The sequence below is a fragment of the Sinohyriopsis cumingii genome, chromosome 5 (genome assembly GCF_028554795.1).
Source record: "Sinohyriopsis cumingii isolate HCF-2022 chromosome 5, ASM2855479v2, whole genome shotgun sequence".
Taxonomy (NCBI): Eukaryota; Metazoa; Mollusca; class Bivalvia; order Unionida; family Unionidae; genus Sinohyriopsis; species Sinohyriopsis cumingii.
In genome coordinates, this window is record NC_142965.1 from 100,325,762 (window position 1) to 100,346,209 (window position 20,448).

At 38.0% G+C, this 20,448-nt stretch overlaps 1 protein-coding gene across 1 annotated transcript in view; it reads left to right on the forward strand.

Annotated features, from left to right (window-relative positions):
* LOC149799876 (sodium leak channel NALCN-like) overlaps positions 1-20,448 on the forward strand; it is a 158,295-nt gene that overhangs the window by 80,823 nt on the left and 57,024 nt on the right. The window contains exons 22-26 of the mRNA XM_089959315.1: positions 382-513; positions 9,471-9,638; positions 10,127-10,231; positions 14,810-14,913; positions 16,239-16,359. Coding sequence (XP_089815441.1) covers positions 382-513; positions 9,471-9,638; positions 10,127-10,231; positions 14,810-14,913; positions 16,239-16,359 — 630 coding nt within the window. The remainder of the gene's footprint in view (positions 1-381; positions 514-9,470; positions 9,639-10,126; positions 10,232-14,809; positions 14,914-16,238; positions 16,360-20,448) is intronic.

Consider the following 20,448-nt stretch of genomic DNA (forward strand, 5'->3'; position numbering starts at 1 on the left):
TAAACGTGTAGGCAAAATAATCCGGAGGAAATAACTTGGTACAGACATGAAAAGTGTTGAGTTAAATTTCTTCTAAAGTGTGAATGTCATTAAATTTTCTTAGGCAACAAATTATTTCCCTCTCTGAAAGTTAATGGTGTTTCCATTTATTTGTTCTAGATCACAAAGTGTTCATTTTTCTAGCTGTTAGTAAATCCTCAGTAAGTGTACACACTCAAGCATAGCATGGCTTGATTTGAAATCTTGTATTTTCACATGTGAAAATTCAAGGATATTATTTTTCATGTGAAAATTTAGGTATAAAGAAATGTGCAAAGTATTTATCAATAATATTCTCTATTTCACACTAAATATATATAAAGTTATTTCTATGTTTTTCAGATTGCAGAATATGCCTTTGTCTTTGCTATGAGCATAGAAATGGGATTAAAGATCCTAGCAAATGGACTCATCTTTACTCCTAAAGCTGTTGTCAAAGATCTTAGTGGTGTGCTTGAGCTTTTTATATATGTGGTGAGTATGTTACCTCATTTACCTTTTTATGTGTTGTAAGTCCCATATATTCTCATTATAAGTTGAATTCAAGTACAGCCAACTTAGACCTTGATATGTCTTCACATAATGCTCTGTCAGATTAAGTTTGTTCTACTGTTTACAACTTGCATAGACCCAGATCTGTTGCATTTTGTCTAGATTTACAAGTGAGAATATATGGATATGAATGCTATACAAGATAAGAACTAGTTGCAGTGGATAAAATAAACACAAAACTTTCTCCACAGAATTAAAATTTTACATTAAATAGGTTATATTACTTCTGAAAAGATTAGGGTTCGTGATGGAAGTTAAAGTATACATGCCAACCGTTACACTTTTGATATAATCATTACGCTTTTTTCCCACCAATTATGCTTTCTGCTAAATTGTGTATGAATTACACTTTTCTGCTTCAATACAAAATAAAATAAAAATAAAGCAATAAAAAATCGTTTTTGTAAAAAAATGTTTACATCTCTTTAATGTCAACCATATAAATTTGAGAACATTCTTAAAAAGTTGACTGCTGTTTAAGAATAGAATAAGATCACTTTCCTTATTTGCTATTAGAGCAAATATGTATGTCCACTTTCCAAGAACATAGACTGGTTTTATCAAAAGTGAACTATGCCTAACAAAATCATTTTAATGATATGCTAGTTTATACACAACAAAACACATAATCCAGTTAAGTTTTTATTTATAATTATAATGTTTGCCGGGAGGGGGGAGTGTCTGCTGCTACTGATGAAACTGTTTTGGTTCATTACATCAGTGAGTGATTCAGCTTCAGCTGAATGGCACTGATTGTACAGAGGTCACAGCTTGTCCGTGAAACTCCCTGACCTAATGTTATAGATAACCCTTGAGTAAAGTTTGTCAGCGGAAACTGAATGGCACAACGTGGTTGTACAGAGGTCACAGCTTGTCTGTGAAACTCCCTGACCTAATGTTATAGATAACCCTTAAGTAAAGTTTTTCAGCGGAAACTGAATGACCCCAGTTAAGACTGGGCTGTCCAGTGAAGGGTAGGATGACAGTGGCAACTGTGTGGACTTCACTCAATGGGTTTAGTTTAAATACGCCATATAGCACTTACATTAGATTCTGGGGTGAATAAATGGAATGGAATGAAGTGACTGCCGAAAGAGAACATATGTGCAGCAGATGTTGTTCCCCAAGAATGTAATCAGTTGTAAACAGCAGCATATCAACAATAATGGAAAAGAAAGGGATACATACATGTAGGAATAAATTGACAATGGCAAGAAACAGTATGTAATTACTATAAGAAGACTGGTATTACTACTGTAACACTAAGAAGACTGGTATTACTGCTGTAACACTAAGAAGACTGGTATTACTACTGTAACACTAAGAAGACTGGTATTACTACTGTAACACTAGACTCTGACTTTTCAAAACAAAGCCCCATGAACTGTAATAAGTCTCTGATTTATGAAAATGTCTTGTGTGAATGTCTCAGAGTGGTTCCATATATGTCTTGAAATATGGCAAAGATAAACTGTTTGAAATTGAAACAAACAAGTTATCACATCCAACTCAGAAGCAGGATAATCACATCCATGAAATGGGTAGAAGAATACCATGAGAATGCACTAACACCTCCAGAAATAAAGAAACTGAATGCATGTATGGCTATGGAAATAAGGATATGCACAACTGCTACATGATGAACACTGGTATCACACGCATGCAGAACACCACACATGATGAATATAGAAACAGTGAATGACTATGGAAACTGGAACCATGGCAATTACATCACATGGCAACGTAGTATAGAACTGGATTCAGAAAAACACACTCAGGATGGAAGAACTGTCAGTGTGAGACCTTCTTTCCCTGTATGTTGAATGCAGCATGATCATGGTCACTGTGTATTACTATCCACATCCATGGGGCCCTCTGTGCTGCCTGGATAGTACTGTGAGGTGTGCAAATGTGTCTTGTGTAACAATCTGAAAACCAATTGGCCCAGAACTCTGATTGTATGGTCTTCCAGCCAGGCTGCTACCACTGAAGTAGCTGGACCTTTACAGAATGAATAGTTAGGTATCTAAGAACTGGCAAGTAGTTCAGTGAACACCTCACCATGATCATTGTGGGATTCCAGTTCATGACCATTCAGCCAAAGTTACACATGTAGACTAGTTGAAGCAAGTGCTGAATATAAACAATTTTTCAGTATATTTTATGTTTGTATTCTTCTTCAAATCCATATGGATTTTGCCCTTTTTGACAAGAATTTTTACCAGTTACTAAATGGGGTTAGTAATGAAAATGTATCTTTTTCATACGTGCTGTAATTATGGCATGTAATATATAGAAGATACTTTTTACACACAAAATACGCTTTTTAGACAATTATAATACCAATAATTATACTTATATGTCTTGGGGTGTTGGCTTGTATGTTAAGGTTGTAAATAGGATTTAAAATGTTTTTATTCTTTTCAAAAATGTACAGTTGTAAGTTTTTTCTTTTTGAAAAGAAAATTAAGAAATTACCTCAGTTTCTCCTTCAAATACGTTCCCCGATCACATTAACGTTAGGAATATAAGCCTGTATCTCTCGAATCCAGCCCTACTAAAAGACGAAAATTCGTCTTTTCGGTCTATCTTATATAGACCAAAGGGCATTAACTCTTGCCCCTTACCTCCCCTTGCCACCGCCAGGTGTTGCTAGTTTTTAAGCTTCACTTGTACGGATAACACGTACATTACACCTCCAAACAATCCAAGCCATCTTAGCGTTAAATTGGACCATCCGAAGTTAAATTTGGATTTATTGTGTTGGACAATCATTCTTCTACAGGTTGTATACATTATTTTAACAATTTTTTCAAAATTGAGTGACTTTGTCACCCTTATGGATTTCGTTTACTGAAGACCATGTTACACACGCTATCACGGAACTCGTGTTGTCAATTAAGAGTTAATGCGACACTGACTAATTTCGCTTACTCCATTAGTAACGGTTGTGGTATTAGCAAATTAATAACATGATGAATTGCTAATTTGTGCTTTGTTTTCTTTTCTTGTGTTGTTTCAGTAGAAATGTCAACCAAATGCATGAAATGCAAAAAGTTCAAAGCAAAAGAAGACAACCATGACTCTTGTAGTGTATGTACCAAGTGTACATCATCTATACCATGCAGCGTGTGTAATACTTGGACAGAGCAAATGTGGGCAGATGTAGTCCAGAAGGCAGCAAAAGGGAGGGATAGATGGAATAAGTTGAAGAAAGATAGCATTGATGTTCTCAGTATACATCCGAAGACAGCCTCCATTGTGAGCCTTGTGGGGGACGTTGGGGTCCCCCCTCCACCTAAAGTTCGTCGTTTGCAACCATCAGCCACAGTAATATCAGCGGCAATGGAGGGAAATAATGTTGACAGGGTACAACAGTCCAACTTTGAACAGATGCGTCGTTTGGTCCAGGAAACGACGATGCAGCTACTGACATCAGGCCAGATATTACCCTTATTTCCCTCGCTCACTAACACAGCTTTTTCTGACTCTTTGGGGGAATGTTCCCCCAATTTCAGGCTGCCCAGTGGGCGTAAGTCCCCCCGCATGTCTGAGGATGGCCTTCGGGCCTGTAAGTCAGGACGCATGGGGTTTTTACCGGATCCATTTCTTTATACAACCTCTACGTCACCGGCCGTCCAACTGTCCCAGCATGGGGACCCTATTGGTAAAACGATCCGACCAAACATGACTTATGGGGATTTTAGTGATAAATCCGTCCATTAAGCTGTTCCGCCGGCAACATACCAATACTGTGGTGGAGATTTTAGTGAGAAATCTGTCCGTCCAGCCAGGCCATTGGAGCAGCCGGTACCGGTGATAGCAGGACCGTCGCCAACATTCAGACTGACCACAAGCCAGACAAACCAGCCGGCAGGGCTGGCCGTCCATATGTTCACGGCTTATCCACAAGGGAGAGTTAGTGACAGCGTTAAGGATGACGGAGTTGCGTCATCTATGCCACTTGGTATGCTCTATCCAGAAATGCAAGCTATTACAGAACACGACTCGGCACACACTGAGGGTGATGAAACTCCTGCACATCAGCTGTACACAGATCTAACCATGGAACAGACTGAGTTTGGCTTCAAGGTGGCAGTGGAAGAAATGTATAGGATGTTGGCAACTTCAGAATGCCCTCCACCTCCTACCGCCACTCAAGACTACAAAGTTAAGGCGTCTGTAGATCTTGACGGGGAGGAAGAGACGCCGTCCTTCCGGCTCCTTCCCCAGTCGGCAAAAATTAAGGAGATCAGTGATCGTCTATCAGGACGAATAGGTGATCCAGGGAATGCTAAGGCGTTCTTTTCAGAAAGCCAAGTACCAGCGACATTCTCGTGTCGCTGGTACAAAGCTCATTCAGACGCCTTCAGTATGGATCTTCCGGCCCTGGACAAGAATATGGCAGCAGTTCACATGTCTGCTCCACTGTTTTACAAAGTAGACAAAAATGTGTTCCATGCCACGTCAATGCTAGTCCGGAACGTAGTCACTACGTCTTCAATGTTAGACTTGGCTTCATTAGCCATTTTCCGACTCGCAGAAAAATCCGACAGTGACCACGCTTGGGAAGCGATGGCCCGGATTGCTAGAGTTATTAACAGGGCAGCTAACCATTCCATAGCTATTGCATTGACTGCTTCTGCCAACTTAGATCTGATACGACGTGACGCATGACTATGGTCCACATTGCTCAAGCCCCATCATACTCTGGCTTTACGGATGACTCCGTTTGGGTTGCTTTACTCTTTGGAGGAAAATCTGAAGAAGTTCGGAAGCAGGCAGCTCAGGAACTGCCCCTCCAACTCGCTGTCCAACCCTCGCAGTCGTTTAGAAAAAATCAGCCCCTGCCACAGCGGAGGGATGATTGGCGGACCAGGGACAAGGGATCCTTACAATCAAATGTGCAGTGTAGATCCCAACCCAATGCCAGGAGACAAACAGTCTAATCAAGCTAGGAGGTAACCATACAGAGGCGGTAAGAAACAAAGTTTCTCCGTCTTCAAGCCTCCTAACTCTAAAAATTGACATACCCTCTCCACCACCCGCGGACAGCCTACCTGTGGGTGGCCGCCTCCTGCAATTTCAGGACCACTGGACCACCTTTTTTCCTCAGAACGATTGGGTGATCCAGGTCATTTCGGAGGGACTTCGGATTTCATTTATCCAACCCCCTCCCCTGTCCTCCTCTCCCCTCCTCACGGATGTACCGTTCGATCGGGAAAAGGATACCTTTCTACAACAGGAGATACGGTCGCTCATAGAAAAACGGGTGGTGGAGATTGTGATAAACTTGCAGTCGCCGGGGTTTTATTCCAGGCTGTTTCTTATCCAGAAGGCAAATGGCAAGTTGAGGCTGATCATTGACCTGAGTCGCCTCAACCAATACATTTTACCACCGAAATTCAAGATGGAAACGGCGAGATCAATCTGTCTTTCCATCAGGCGGGACGAGTATGCTGTCAGTCTAGATATGACCGACGCATATTTTCACGTTCCTATCCACCCCGTGTCCCAGAAATTTCTCCGATTCGCTTACCGCAATGCGGTTTATCAGTTCCAGGTCCAACCCTTTGGCCTCAACATCAACCCTTGGGCTTTTACCAAGGTTATGGATTGCGTCGTCACCCTGTTCCGTTCGATTTCGTCTACAGGGATGGCAGTGTACATGGACAACATCCAGAAACATATGGTAAGTTCTGTTCTGCTCAAAGGCAGAAACGATCTTTTAACGCTTTTAGATCAGCTAGGCTTTCTCGTGAACTGGAAAAAGTCCGATCTCCGTCCATCCCAGCGTTTTGTCCATCTGGGTATGGAGTTTCTCACCGATCGGAATCTGGTACGGCTTCCTCGCGCTCGCGTAATCCGGATCGTCGAACTCGTCGAGTCTGTTTCCAACAGGATGTGGATTTCAGCGAGAGAATTCTTGCAACTCCTCGGATTATTCAATGCGGCGGCGGACTTGATCCCGCTTGGCCGTCTTTCTTATGCAACCCCTCAATCAATCAATAATGATCACGCCCGAGATACGATCGTTCCTGCGTTAGTGGCACAACCCCGGTTGGCTGTCCACGGGGATTCCTCTGGAGATGCCCCAAGCGGAGATAACGGTATGAACCGACGCCAGTACCTACGGTTAGGGTGCCCACCTGTTGCCGGACTTCACTACAGTCAGCGGCACGTGGGAGCCATGGGAAAGGCCTCTCCACATCAACCTTTTAGAAATGAAGGCTGTCATCAATGCCTTTCATTTCTGGAAAGGTCAGCTCTCAGGAAAAACTGTCCTCATTACATCAGACAACTCTGTGGTGGTGACTTACCTCCTCAAACAAGGGGTACCAAATCACCAGACCTGTGCATTCTGATCTGGCAGTTTCTACGTTGGTGCGACAACCTCCACATCAACGTACAAATCAGACACATTCCCGGCAGATTCAGTGTCTTGGCCGACACTCTATCAAGGAAAGGTCAAGTCATTCACACGGAATGGTCACTCCATCAATCAGTCTTTCTTCGGATTTGCACACTTTGGGGGCGTCCGATGATCGATCTTTTTGCAACAAGGTGGAATCGCAAGTTGCCCACCTTCTTCTCTCCGGTTCCAGACCCAGAGGCTTGAGCTGTGGACGCTCTGTCAATCAGCTGGGAGGGGTTGTGGGCATTCGCCTACCGTCCCACGCTTTTGGTACTAAACATAATCCAGAGGTTAAGGGGTTAGAACTGTCGGATGATTCTGATTGCCCCTCTCAGATGGAACAAGTCCTGGGTTACCGATCTACTTGATCTAGCGATATATCTACCCAGGAAGTTTCCAACCAGCACAAATCTTCTCAAACAACCGTGGTCATGGGTGTTCCACCCCTGCCCGGATTGTCTTCTTCTTCACACTTGGCTCTTGTCCGGGCAGCCTTGCGAGACAAACAATTTAAACCTTCAATTGTGGAGAGAATCTCAAGAGCAAGAAGGCCTTCCACTCTGAAGGCTTACGAGGGAAAGTGGTGTGTTTCAGGGACTGGTGCCATATCAATAACATCGTCCCTCTGAGTGTCTCCATCCCTCATCTGGCCGACTTTTTTCTCTGGCTTTTCGAGGAGAAACAGTTGGCCCCAATTACTATCAAAGGCTACCGCTCCATGATATCAGACACATTCCACCATCATGGTAGATGTGGCATTGGGCATAACAAAGATCTATCAGATCTTTTAGCCAATTTTGATTTCAATCGACCAAAATCCCTCACCCTGTTTCCAAAATGGAATCTGTCCTGGGTTTTAACATGGCTCAATTCAGACAAATTTGAACCTTTAGGCCACACTTCGTTAAAGCTACTATCATACAAAACATGTTTCTTGATAGCCTTAACTTCAGCTTGCAGGGTGAGTGAGTTACATGCCCTTTCCAGTGACCCGAACTTTCTTCAGTTCAGATCAGATGGTTCGGTGGTCCTCCTGATGCAACGAGGCTTTGTAGCCAAAAAAAAAAAAAAAATAGGTTACCATCCATTGGCAATCAAAGAATTGTCATTCGCTCACTCTCTTCCATAGATAGGTCAAGAGCAGCAGCTATGCAAGATCCTGTTCGTGCACTCAAGCACTATTTAAAATGCACAGAGGCATGTCGGGACACACTTAAGCGCCTCTTTCTTCCAGTCAAAGCTGGTAAACGGGATATCACCCCTCAAGCCCTTGCTTCATGGCTGAAGTGGGTTATACGCTCAGGGTACTCTGAGGTCTCACAAGATCAGAGTCGCCTCATGAAGATTATGGCTCATGAGATTAGAGCAATCTCGGCGAGCCTGGCATTCGAACTCAATGTTTCGATCCAAGATATAATAGAAGCTGTTGGCTGGCATGCAGAGTCAACCTTCTCCAGTTTTTATCTCAGAGATTTGGCTTCGCAGAGGCAAACCTTGAATCTGGTAGGTCTGGTGTCGGCAGCCCAGATGACCACCAGACCCATTTAAAACAATCAGCACAGCCTATCAGCTTTGCTGGATTCGCCAGTGAAATTTCGTAGGTAAGAAGATTTCAATAACTATCTTCTTAACCGTATATAAGGGGTCACCCTAGGCTGTGTTGCTGATGAAATTAGGAGAACAGGTTATCGTTCAAATGGGGAATCCAGCCATCATTCCCTAGAAGGTACTTGGGGTGGAGGTAGGATGCTCAGCATTCCCTCCTCCTATTACTTATTCTCCTAACGTTAATGTGATCGGGGAATGTATTTGAAGGAGAAAGGAAATTTTTAGTAAATTATGTTTCTCCGAGAATACTTACCCGATCACATTACTTAAAAACCCTCCCAACCACCCCGCTATGCGAGCATCCTCGTATAATATATATGTCTCAGCTTAAAAACTAGCGACACCTGGCAGTGGCAAGGGGAGGTAAGGGGCAAGAGTTAATGCCCTTTGGTCTATATAAGATAGACCGAAAAGACGAATTTTCGTCTTTTAGTGGGGCTGGATTCGAGAGGTAGCAGGCTTATATTCCTAACGTTAATGTGATCGGGTAAGTATTCTCGGAGAAACATAATTTACTAAAAATTTGCTTTCTTCCATTACACATATGGGATGACTGTCACAAAGCAAAAAATATGCTTTCATAATTTGATCTTGCAAACAAACATAAGAATAGCAAAGCTTAATCCTTTAAACATATTGGAAGATTCTCTCAAGATTAAAAGTTGTGACAAATCTTTTTTTATGCAACATATAGCCTGCAAAAAAGTTTTCTCTGACTATAAATATATTAAAGTGTTCTAACTTTTATCATGTTCTATTTTCTAAGCTAAATCTTTTGTCTTTAGTGTTGAAGAAATTAGGTCAAAGCTATAAAAAACACAGGCTCTGAAACTATCGCATCTCTTTCTTTACAAAGGTGAGTGTGTTGTTTTTATGCTGGATGCCACAGGAAGTGCCAGCCCAGTCAGGAGCCCAGGCCCTGATGATCATACGCTGTTTACGACCCCTCCGAATCTTCATTCTGGTCCCTCACATGAGAAAAGTAGTTTATGAGCTGGTCAGAGGCTTCAAGGAAATATTACTGGTACATGGCAAGATTATGCAATACAGTCAGAAGAGTAAATGTTTTAATGATTTAGAAAACAAGAGAGAGAGAGAGAGAGAGAGAGAGAGACCTATCATTGACACCATACATTTTTTCTCTCTTGTATTGATGGAAAATATGTTAAGACTTCTGGAAAGAAAATACAGTGCAGCATTAAATAGGATAGTTAATAGTTATAAGGAGTTGCTTTAGACAAGAGGATAAATATATGGATAAATTAAAAGAATCTAGCATTGCATGCCCACTGAATATGCAAGATTTTTGCTTAAAGGAGATCATTATGGGATGTCAGAAAGAGAAACAAACAAGCAAACAGTATGTATACTTGATTGCCATTTTATTTTACAACATATACAAGTTTTGTGCAGTATGATGGAATCGAGTGTTGTTATTAAGAGAACTAATTGTATATTAGATTCATGTATGTAACATTGCATCAGTGAACAGATTTTAATCCTCTCAACCAGGTATCAGTGCTTCTGATAGTTCTGATGTTTGTGTTTGCAACATTTGGTGTCCATCTGCTGGGAGGACGACTGGCAAGATGTAATGACCCAAATATCACAGTAAAGGTAGGGAGATTTTACTGTATATACAATTGTATTGGGTTATACATCAGAACTCTGTACAAGAATTTTACTCCCTGGTAAATTCAATAGGGTATTTTATGAACACCACAAGACCCAACCTTAATTATCAAGCTGTACTGTGCCTTTTAGAATCTGTAAAACTTCTTGGTGACCAAGACTAATTCAGGGCACATTAGGGCAGTTCCATTTAAATGTACATGGTACCATGGGAGGCACTTGTACAAAAATATATGCCAGGGTACTCAGATTACCCAAAGAATTCCTCTGAACACAGTACAAAATTCTAAATTGCATCTATGGGTGACTATTCTACATTAAAAGTGCTTTTGCTGGGTCCCATGTATATTTTAGTGAAACAGCTTTTACATTATATGGCCTTATTCAAGCGAGTATTCTCACAGTCAGCAAGTGCCATAATTTTAAACATGCATTGAACAGTTGAAACGTTTCCCATAGCAAACTTTATATTGATATTAATGCTTTGTCATAAAAGTTAGACTTTGATTATAACCAAAGCAGTCGACTCACAACTTAGGTTTAAAAATGCTTAAAATGAAATTATTTCACATCATTTGAATCCAATACAGAATTTTTTGGTGTGCTTTCGGTCAGTTTATTTCCATAAACTGCACAATAGGAAACTTATCTAGTCCCTGATACAGTTTATAACACAGACTCATACATGCCATCACATAGACATGGATCCAGGTGAATGTTGTTATGATTTGCATTTAATGTGAATAGCGCACATTAAGAAACAACAGATCTTGATCTGCTGTTTGCCTTCGTATGGTGTATATACAGAAATAGTAAACACAGTCAGGTTGAAGACACTTGCAGTTTTTCTTCAAGATACAAAGTTTTGTGTTAATTTGCCAACTTAGAGTGGAAATTTCATGTTTGGAGATTTTTCAGAGAGTATTAAATTGACATTAGAATTGTTTTACTTTTACTGTGTATGCCACAACACATTTTATTTAACCATCATGAGTATTTTATCTTGAATGAGCATTTTTGGTGTAGAAATCAGTCCATCAATCTATTCATTAATTGTTGTTTTGTAGGGTACCAGTTATCATTGATGTTATGATTGCTTCAAACCTAGACTTAAAAGATACAGCAAATAAATAGATGTTTGAGGAAACAATAGGATTTATTTAACAAAGCACAGACAAAAATAATAGAACTGTTTACAACTTCGTTAAAGCTTATAACAACTAAGCTAAATGAATTCATATTTTGGTTACATATGGTTAGTTACTTTGACAAAATTTAAGTTTAAAAATTGTCAGAAAATGTATATTATACATTCAGTAGGATGATGCAGTTGAGAAGTTAAATGCAGGTTTTCCAACTGTTCTAGCTTTTAAACAGTGCAGATTGTTTGTGTCTTAAATGTGTTTGTGTTCATTTATCTGATAATATAAATTCTTTCTGAGAGCATCCATCTTTCAGTTTTTTTGTTGTTGTTTTAAACACACATGCATTCATTACTAATTAAACACAGAAATATGAAAGATAATGTAGAAACTCATGCCATGGTGGCATATACACACATTCTATAATGATGTAGGTATTTATAATTGTACACATGTAAAAATATTTAACCTCTTTCACACACATCTACACATTTTGATCAGGTGGACAAAAATAAGATAAATCCAGTGTTTTTTCCAGGCTGCACTCTTGTGACACTTTTTACATTAAGATTCGAATTAAAGGGTGCACTTAACATTGCCATTGCATCAGAAAAGGAACCATAAAATAATTGCCTAGTTTTATTACACAAGTCCACTAAGTTATCACAAATGCAGGAGTTTATCACTTTGGCAATACAGAAAGATATGTATTAATCAAGATTGCTTTTCTGCTTTGATAGTGATATTAACTGAGCAAATTTTGATGAATTAATATGTGTGTGTGATTTGGATTTTTAACATAGCTTTAAAAATATTTAAGTCATATCGCTACAACGTCTTCAGTGTAGCAGTTTACATTGATAGCATTGGGGCATCGTGCTGCAGACATGTGGCATCATGACCTACACAGTCCCATTATCCTGACACTGGGCCAACCTGTCCTAACACTAACCTCTTAATTCTGAGTGCAAAGTAAGGCAGCTACTAGTACCAATTTTATAAGTCTTTGATACGACTTGGCTGGGGTTCAAACCCACACCCTTTCACATTTGAGGCAGATGCTCTTACCACTTAGACCACAGGAGTGGACCTGATGAATTGATATAATGGCCTCGTTTGTCCATGCAGAATGCTTAAAGCCCTGAAGGTGAAAACAACTGATGATCCTCTGTAAATGCAAATACAGCATATTTGAAGATTAAATGAAACAACAGAATTAAAACTATAATGTATACATGAGCATCTGATAAAAGTACTGGGAGTGAAGAGTTGATCATGCATAAAGAATACACATAGAAATGGAATCATAGCACTGCTTGTGCTATGAACGGAAAAAAAAATTGTTTCCAGTTAACCATAGTTTGATCATGAGCATGATATATGCATATGTGTGGGGTGATACTGCATCTGACTGGCTGAGTTATTACAATTCTAGAAGGTTGTTACCAATTTAGATGCCACATTTATGATCCATTTCTTAATTAAAAATGAATGTGGTATCTCGTCATCAATACATAGTTGGTTTCTGTAATGAGTAAGATCCATGCATATTAACAAGGTGATGTTGTATCTTAGTGGCTGGGCTTGTACTCTATCAGGATTTAATTAGAATTGGAATTTTGTATTAAGAGCTGTCATAATAATTGTTATGTATATTTGATTGAATTATATCTGATCTTCCATGTATTTATTTCAATTTAATTTTTGTCATTCTTTTATAATTTTTATTTTTCATAACATATATTATAATGTACATTTATTCACTAAAGATCATACATTTTTCAGAAAATAGTTTGACCTTGACTGTTAGTTTATAAACACCAGGTATTGATCTAAATCCTGACCTTGTTTCATAATTTGTAGCATCCAAGTAAACAAGTTGAGATCATGGTGGGACTTCGGGTTTAAGATGTAAACAATATTAGTTTTGTATTTCTTATAGTAAAATGATTGGTTTTTGTCAGGTCCACACTGGGTAGACGTGATCTTTAACAAGAACCTAGTTTCTGTAAGCTTCGAAAAGATGATCACCTGACTCCTTATTTACATTTTAGGATACGATATGACCTCAGTTTTGGAGAGTTATTCTCAGTAGAAGCTGGGCTGTTAAACTGGAAGTTGTATGTTGTGCTTTTTGGAATTATTTTAAATTACTTGGATTCAAAAGGATTAATGCTGTTATTTGTCTGGAAAATACATGTGCTAATGTGAGATTCTTAATCAAAGACAGTTCTTATAAGAAATTTATTTTGATTTCCAAAACCGGAGTGATAATTCTTGTTTCCACAAGGAACTGTAGTCTTCAACACTACAGATTTCAGCATATGTCAGCATCTTCTATCTTTGATTCTTCTTCAGGATTAGAACTTGAACTCAGTATAACATTTTGTTATTAGGACTTAAAAAAAGGTATTCTTGGATTATTTTGGATTTGATTCTATAAAACCGTAAGTTCATATTTTTTCATTTTTACAGATATTTTCCAGGGAAATAAATTATTGTATTTTTCGAAGCTTGCTGTTTTTACTCTTTCTTGTGTTACTGTTTATTCAAAACTAAACACGTGACATAAGATAATGGTCAGCCCATTACTGAGGTGATCTTGCATCAGATAGCTGAACTTGTTACCACTCTAGAAACTATATTTTTATTTGCATTTGTGTGAACTTGGTAAACAGACCTATATCATGATGAGTCCATTGAGTTTTGTCATGAACAAGACTTGTGCAAAAGTCATGTATAAGTTTATAAATTTATTTGCAAAGAATTATTTCTAAAACTTTTCTATATTTTAAATTTGAAAATATTTGGAAGCAAGTTAGATGTTTGGTGATATAAGGGTTGACATTTGCTAGTTATAGTACCTGAAACATTGGTCATTCATATTTGGTCACTTGCACTGAGTATTTGTATATGTCATTTCAAATACTCATTATACTGAATGCGAATACTCAGAAGTTATATGAAATTTATATTTGTATTTTAGGTTATGTTCTTACAGTGCTAAACAAGTCTGGAGTGAGTGTAATTATTATATTACGTAAACCAGGTGAGGGATATCAGTTCCATTTGGGTGTGTCTCTTGTGTTAGTTGTTTGACCTGGTCATAGAATGTAAAGACATTGTGAAGGTTTGATCATTAGAGTGGAGTAAAATTACTGGAAAATTGCAAAATTATGCAGTTATTTTATTATTTATTTAGAAATTCTTGAAAATTAAAAACTCTGAAATTAACCTCATAATTATATAAAAATATAGAGAGACTGAGTCAGTCATCAGGCATGGAAAATGATAAGCAATTGATTCTGGTGTGAGTGATGCAGTCAGGATTTTCTTTATTTTGTTGCTTAAAATGTTAATTTAATGATGCTAATTGGCTCTATTGTCACATATTGTAGGAACTTTATTATTTATTTTGTAGAGCAACTGTATTGGTACTTTCCTAGCTCCTGTCTTTGTGACCAAGATGAAAGTTCCCAGTGGACCAAACGGAACGCGTCCTGGATTTGTGGTGCCTAGAGTTTGGTAGGTCCCTTCCTATGTTCTTTATTTGACACCTTGTTAATGGGAGCCACAGTCCGACATCATAAGTAAAACAAACAACATGGATCATTATCTGATGTTGGATTATGCAGACATGCCATGCATTCTGGTTTTGGCAGAATTTTTTATATTTTTAACCTCAGATTATGCCATTATGATCACTTCTGTCAGATTTTGTTTTTCAGGTCAGATATAACTTGTAGGTGAATATCGGTTTGATGATTTGAATATCTAGATCACAAATGTATGTAATGTCTGATTGTAGTATTTTTGTGAAAGCAAGCCTAAGCACTTGTTTCAAAAAGCAGTTGAATATTAACCAGTCAGAAATCATGTCACTTGAGAAAGTTCAGAAAAGATATGCTTGGAAAATTTCTCATTGACCTCCATGCAAGTGAAATTTTTATGCAAGAGGTGACCTGTTATTAGTAAGTAGGATTTACACTTTGAGAAAATAAACAATGGAAATTTTTATTAAATGAAGCAAAAAACCAGTATGAAATACACTTGTATATTGATAACTTTCATTTTTTGTTACCTATGTGTAATAAAATCCATCGTGCGTTTAGTATATGTATATTAAAAATTCATGAATGTAAGTATAGGTCATGTGTTAGAAAATTCATGTATCATTCACATCCTGTTAGAAAACCTGTGTATTAAAAATATGTTAATCATTTTTGAATCTATATCCCATTGTCAACCATGTTTGGCTAAATAATTCACTATTTATTTTTGTTAGGATATATAATTATTAAAGCAGTACAATTTTTAATGATAAATGATCACAAAATATATCAGATAATAGCAGAACAATGTATCAGTCAGCTTATCATCATAATTAGAAAGGAAAGGATTTGTTCAAATTCAGACTTTGGGATCATGTTGACATGTACATTTTTTTTATAACCCTGACATCAACATAAGCATGAACAATTTGGTTGTAACAAAAACCATGGGTTTGGGACTTTGCTGTGTAGTCTGCATTGGTGTTTTGTTTACTTAAGTGATGTTGATATAAGCAGGTAGGACTGTATATGATATATTTTGATTATACAAGTGTTATACTTTGTTGGAAGCATTGTTGATGGCACAGATGATTGTGGGGAGTTAATTTAGCAGACAGAGACCATCCAGCCATGCCATTAATTAATGAAGTGACATCATTAGCCATTGTAACAGTGTTAAATGTATGTGAACATCTTTTTTATACATTTAAGAATTTAACTAAAAAATGTACTTAGTTATGGTTTAAAAATGTATGCAATGGATATTATAGACAAAATGTTGGCATGTATATTTTTCAGGTCTAATCCACGCAACTTCAACTTTGATAATATCGGTAATGCCATGTTGACCTTATTTGAAGTTCTTTCTCTGGAAGGCTGGTTGGAGGTCAGAGATGTCATCATAGACAGAGTTGGTCCGGTAATTTGAACAGGGGGATGTTGTATTGTACCTTTTGTGGGCTTCATGAATGCCCTAAGATGTCTATGGAACCTAACCCTGGAAATTCCTGGGTAAATCTAGGTTTTCCTTGCTTATTCAGGCAACCACAAATGCAGGAGTTTCATGTGTCCTGCAGTTGTGGAGCGAGCATGTCTGACTAATACGGTAGTCCCTTTCTTGAACAGCACTTTCCTCACCCCACCTCAAACACAGACTGGTAGTCATATGCTTTATATATTCATCCAGAATCCCTTGGCCCCTTTGATATAGTGTTCAAAAGAACCCCCTTCATGATGGCCACCCCTCTAATTGGCCGCATATGCATAAAGCTGTCCAACTGAGAGGCAACACAATGAGGTTTACATATAGAGATTCCTTAAATATTTGTTAATATCTGAAATTCAACAAACTGACATAGCTAAATTTAATCCATATAATGAGGTAAGTAAACCAACCCTTATTACTTTGTGGTGCCTTGATGTTAGGTTTTGTCACTTTGATCAATATTCTCTAATTATTCAGATGACAGAAGCTAACTGCTGAGAAGTACAATACTATTTAGTTCAGGGCAGCATGACATCCAGTCACCTTCAAGTTAAAATTGTATGTTAGCCATTTTGGCTTGTTCCTTGTTGATTTTACCATAACAAGAATGGCATAATTTTACTTTGATGTGCCCATATATTAAGTATCATAAATTACCAAGTTAGAGTTCACTTTGAAATAGCATTCAGATTTTAATGATGTTGTACAGTTTGCTAATTCTTTAGGAAGAGTTTGATCATGCAGTACCCAATGAAAACCATGCATAGTTGAAGCTTCACCTTCCTGCAACTTTTTTTTTATCTTCATGTAAGCTGACTCAGCTATAAACATTTAACCTGTTTTGAACCATACAGCTGCCTGGATTTTGTAAACTAAAGTTTCATTTAATTTTGGAGAAAGTGTACTATAAACTCATAATAATTAAGATAGCTCCTAGCAGTTTAAATGCACTTGACCCTGTACCCAAATGGAATTTACCATGGGTTCTGATATAGCTGAGTATACCACCTTTTGAACCACTTTCTGGAGCCTTATTGACTCTCCACTCATATAAACCTGCTTCCTAAATGTTCCAGCTACAGCAGGCAGAATCAGCAAGATACTTGCCTTGTCACTTGATCTGAACTATCAGTAGTTTTTGCATTGTGGCTTGATTTCACTTATGACAGCTACTGCTTTCATTGCCAAGAACAAGGTCTGTTCATGAGCAATCAGTCCTTTATTTTCTTTCCTTGTTAGACCTTTTGCTTCAAGCATCTTTCTGGACCTAGAAGATGAGCTGAGGAAAGGACAGAATTCTAATGTATTTCGATTGGTTAGGAAGGAAAGTATGATGCATCAGTCCAAGCTATGTTGTACAGCAAGTGATTTTGCATAGAAGGAAATTACCCAAGATCTATATTAATTTCTTGTACATACTGTCTGATGACATTATGGTGTTAGCCACCAGTATAGTATTTAAGCATAATTGTTCCATAGCTGATATTGTCCAAGTCAAACAAATCTTTACAATGATGTGCCCATTTGACCTCCACTGGATGTGCAAAGACAAGTGTTCTCCTGCAGGTCATGACTGTGAAGATTGTCTGGCTAACTCTAGCTGGTATCACTTACATGAATTGAAGCTGATGAACTGATGCTAATTCACATAAAGAGAACAGAAATTGGAACATTTCCCATGTAAGGGGATGTAACTTCTGCTACCTCTTACCTATTCTTCTCATGTTTTATAGAAGAAACCAGGTTTGGGAGTAAAATAATTTTCTTAAATAATACCTGATCATAATTCAGTCCCACAGCCTCCTCACAGTTTTACATTTGAAAACCTGACAGTGCATATCTTTTCCAGTAGTACCGTATATACTCCCGTACAAACCCTTTTGCGTATAAGCCCACCCCCCAAAAAAAATGAATTGGTAAAACTGTTATAAAGTGCATGACCCGCTATAAGCCGACCCATAATTTCTAGACTACTGGTACATCACAAGATGCACAAAGTGAGTTCTGAATATGTTTATTTAGGCAAATCACATTATTGAATAAAATGAAAATAAGAAAGCTAATTTATATGTTGAAATAAAAACAATTCTAAAGTGTTAAGTCTTAATGGAGATTTAATTAATCCTCATTCTAAAATCATGAATTATAAAAGTTCTGTCACTTTTAGAATCCTTCAAAATCTGACTCTGTATCAGACTCGCCAAACAGTTCACGAAACTTGGCTTCTGTTATGGGTGTGCTTTTATTACATACATCGTCATTGTCATCATGGTCATCCGATAGTGTGATTCAGTTGATCAAAATATGATTGGTTTCAGCGTGGACATTATTCAAGTATTGTGACAGTTTATAACTTGAGCAGAAACCATGTCCACTACCATATCTCATTAAACAATACATCTGAGAGTCGGCATGTATTAGTAAAGTCATTGGCATTGTGCAACAAAACAAACCTATTATCCGCGAGGCAATTACCACAGATTAAGCATATGGTAGCTATTGTAAAACACTCTACCGCTAACAAACCACTTTGCTTGACAAACAACTAAACAACAGTAGTATATAAACTGTGGCTGCCGATTACTTCTAAAACACCTGTCAAAGAAATCCCACAAATTATATTGTTTTACAATTATTCATGCTGACTCGTATATTGCCCTGTTATTTACCCTTCCTAAGTGTGCATGCAACAAACCCCTATGGAGTCTCTCGCTATTGTTCCTTTAAGACTATCGTACATGTATTTCTACTCTCGATCAAAATGGTTGTCATAAATACCTTCAGTATTGTAATTCTTTTTTTTTAAATGTAGATTCTTTTCATATTTACACTGAAATAAGCTAGCGTGCATTTGTACGATACCGTAGAGTTTAATGATTACTGATTAGCTGAGGGTTAAATACTTGACTGGAGATTACTAATATGGTGGTTCTTTTGGAAAATACACGTACCACTTTGGCTCAAATAACATGTATGGCTGCATTTTCTGGTGGATGGACATCTGTCAGATAGACGTCAAGTACGTTAAAACATGTTTTTCATTCATTATACTACCACTTAAGTTAGAAAAAAATATTTGTTTCACTTCACGACAGCACAAATCTTATTAGCCATGTGACATAATTAGGCATGAGATCTCATCTTCGGTGATCGACTGAAACAATAAATACTGGAAATCATGGGAAAAAAGCGTTAAAAATTTCAGACTTGGACCTTGGCCCGCAGATAAGCTGACCCCCCTTTTTCCAGGCCTTATTTTTTTCCTAAATTTTTAAGCTTATATGCGAGTATATATGGTAAGTGCAGTTTGGATGAGATTTAGCATCAGTCTTTGTAAAAGGAGATCACTCTTGTCTAACTCTCATCTAGATGGGCAGAGGAATTTTAAGTCTCACTGGACAGTTTATCTGGTAAATTTTCATCCGACAATGACCTATTGCAGAAAAATGAGAATAATTTTACACTGAAGATACAAATATAAACAAACTGATGATTTTTGTAGAAAACATACATGTGAAATTTTGACTGCAGCAATCAGGTTAATTCCTAATACAGCAGGTGGCTTTTGTACTGAACCAACACAGCCACCAATCCCTAAATCTTCCATTCATTTTTGACAGTAAAGAGCTATTTTGGATATTTTCCTGTGACAAGGCAGCTAAAAGCATCAGTATGTGCCTTATGCATAAACAAAGTTCTCTAGTACTATAACAAATTGGCATACTTTTCATCACCCCTCAACCATCTAGATTTTTAGATATTTACCTCTGTAACACACCTCTGTCTGCGTTGGTTCGAGTCTCGGATTCGGCCAATGTGGATATGTGAGAAAGCTTGCCAGTAGCTTCTCGAGGGTCGGTGGTTCTTTCCGGGGTTTTCCCGGGTTCTTTCTCCACCATTAATACTGGCCGCCATGTATAGCCTATCGTGTGCTGAAAAATGGCGTAAAACCATAAAACAACAACAACAACAACAACAACAACCTCTGTAACAGACATATGTAAATACCTAAGCCAAAGTCAG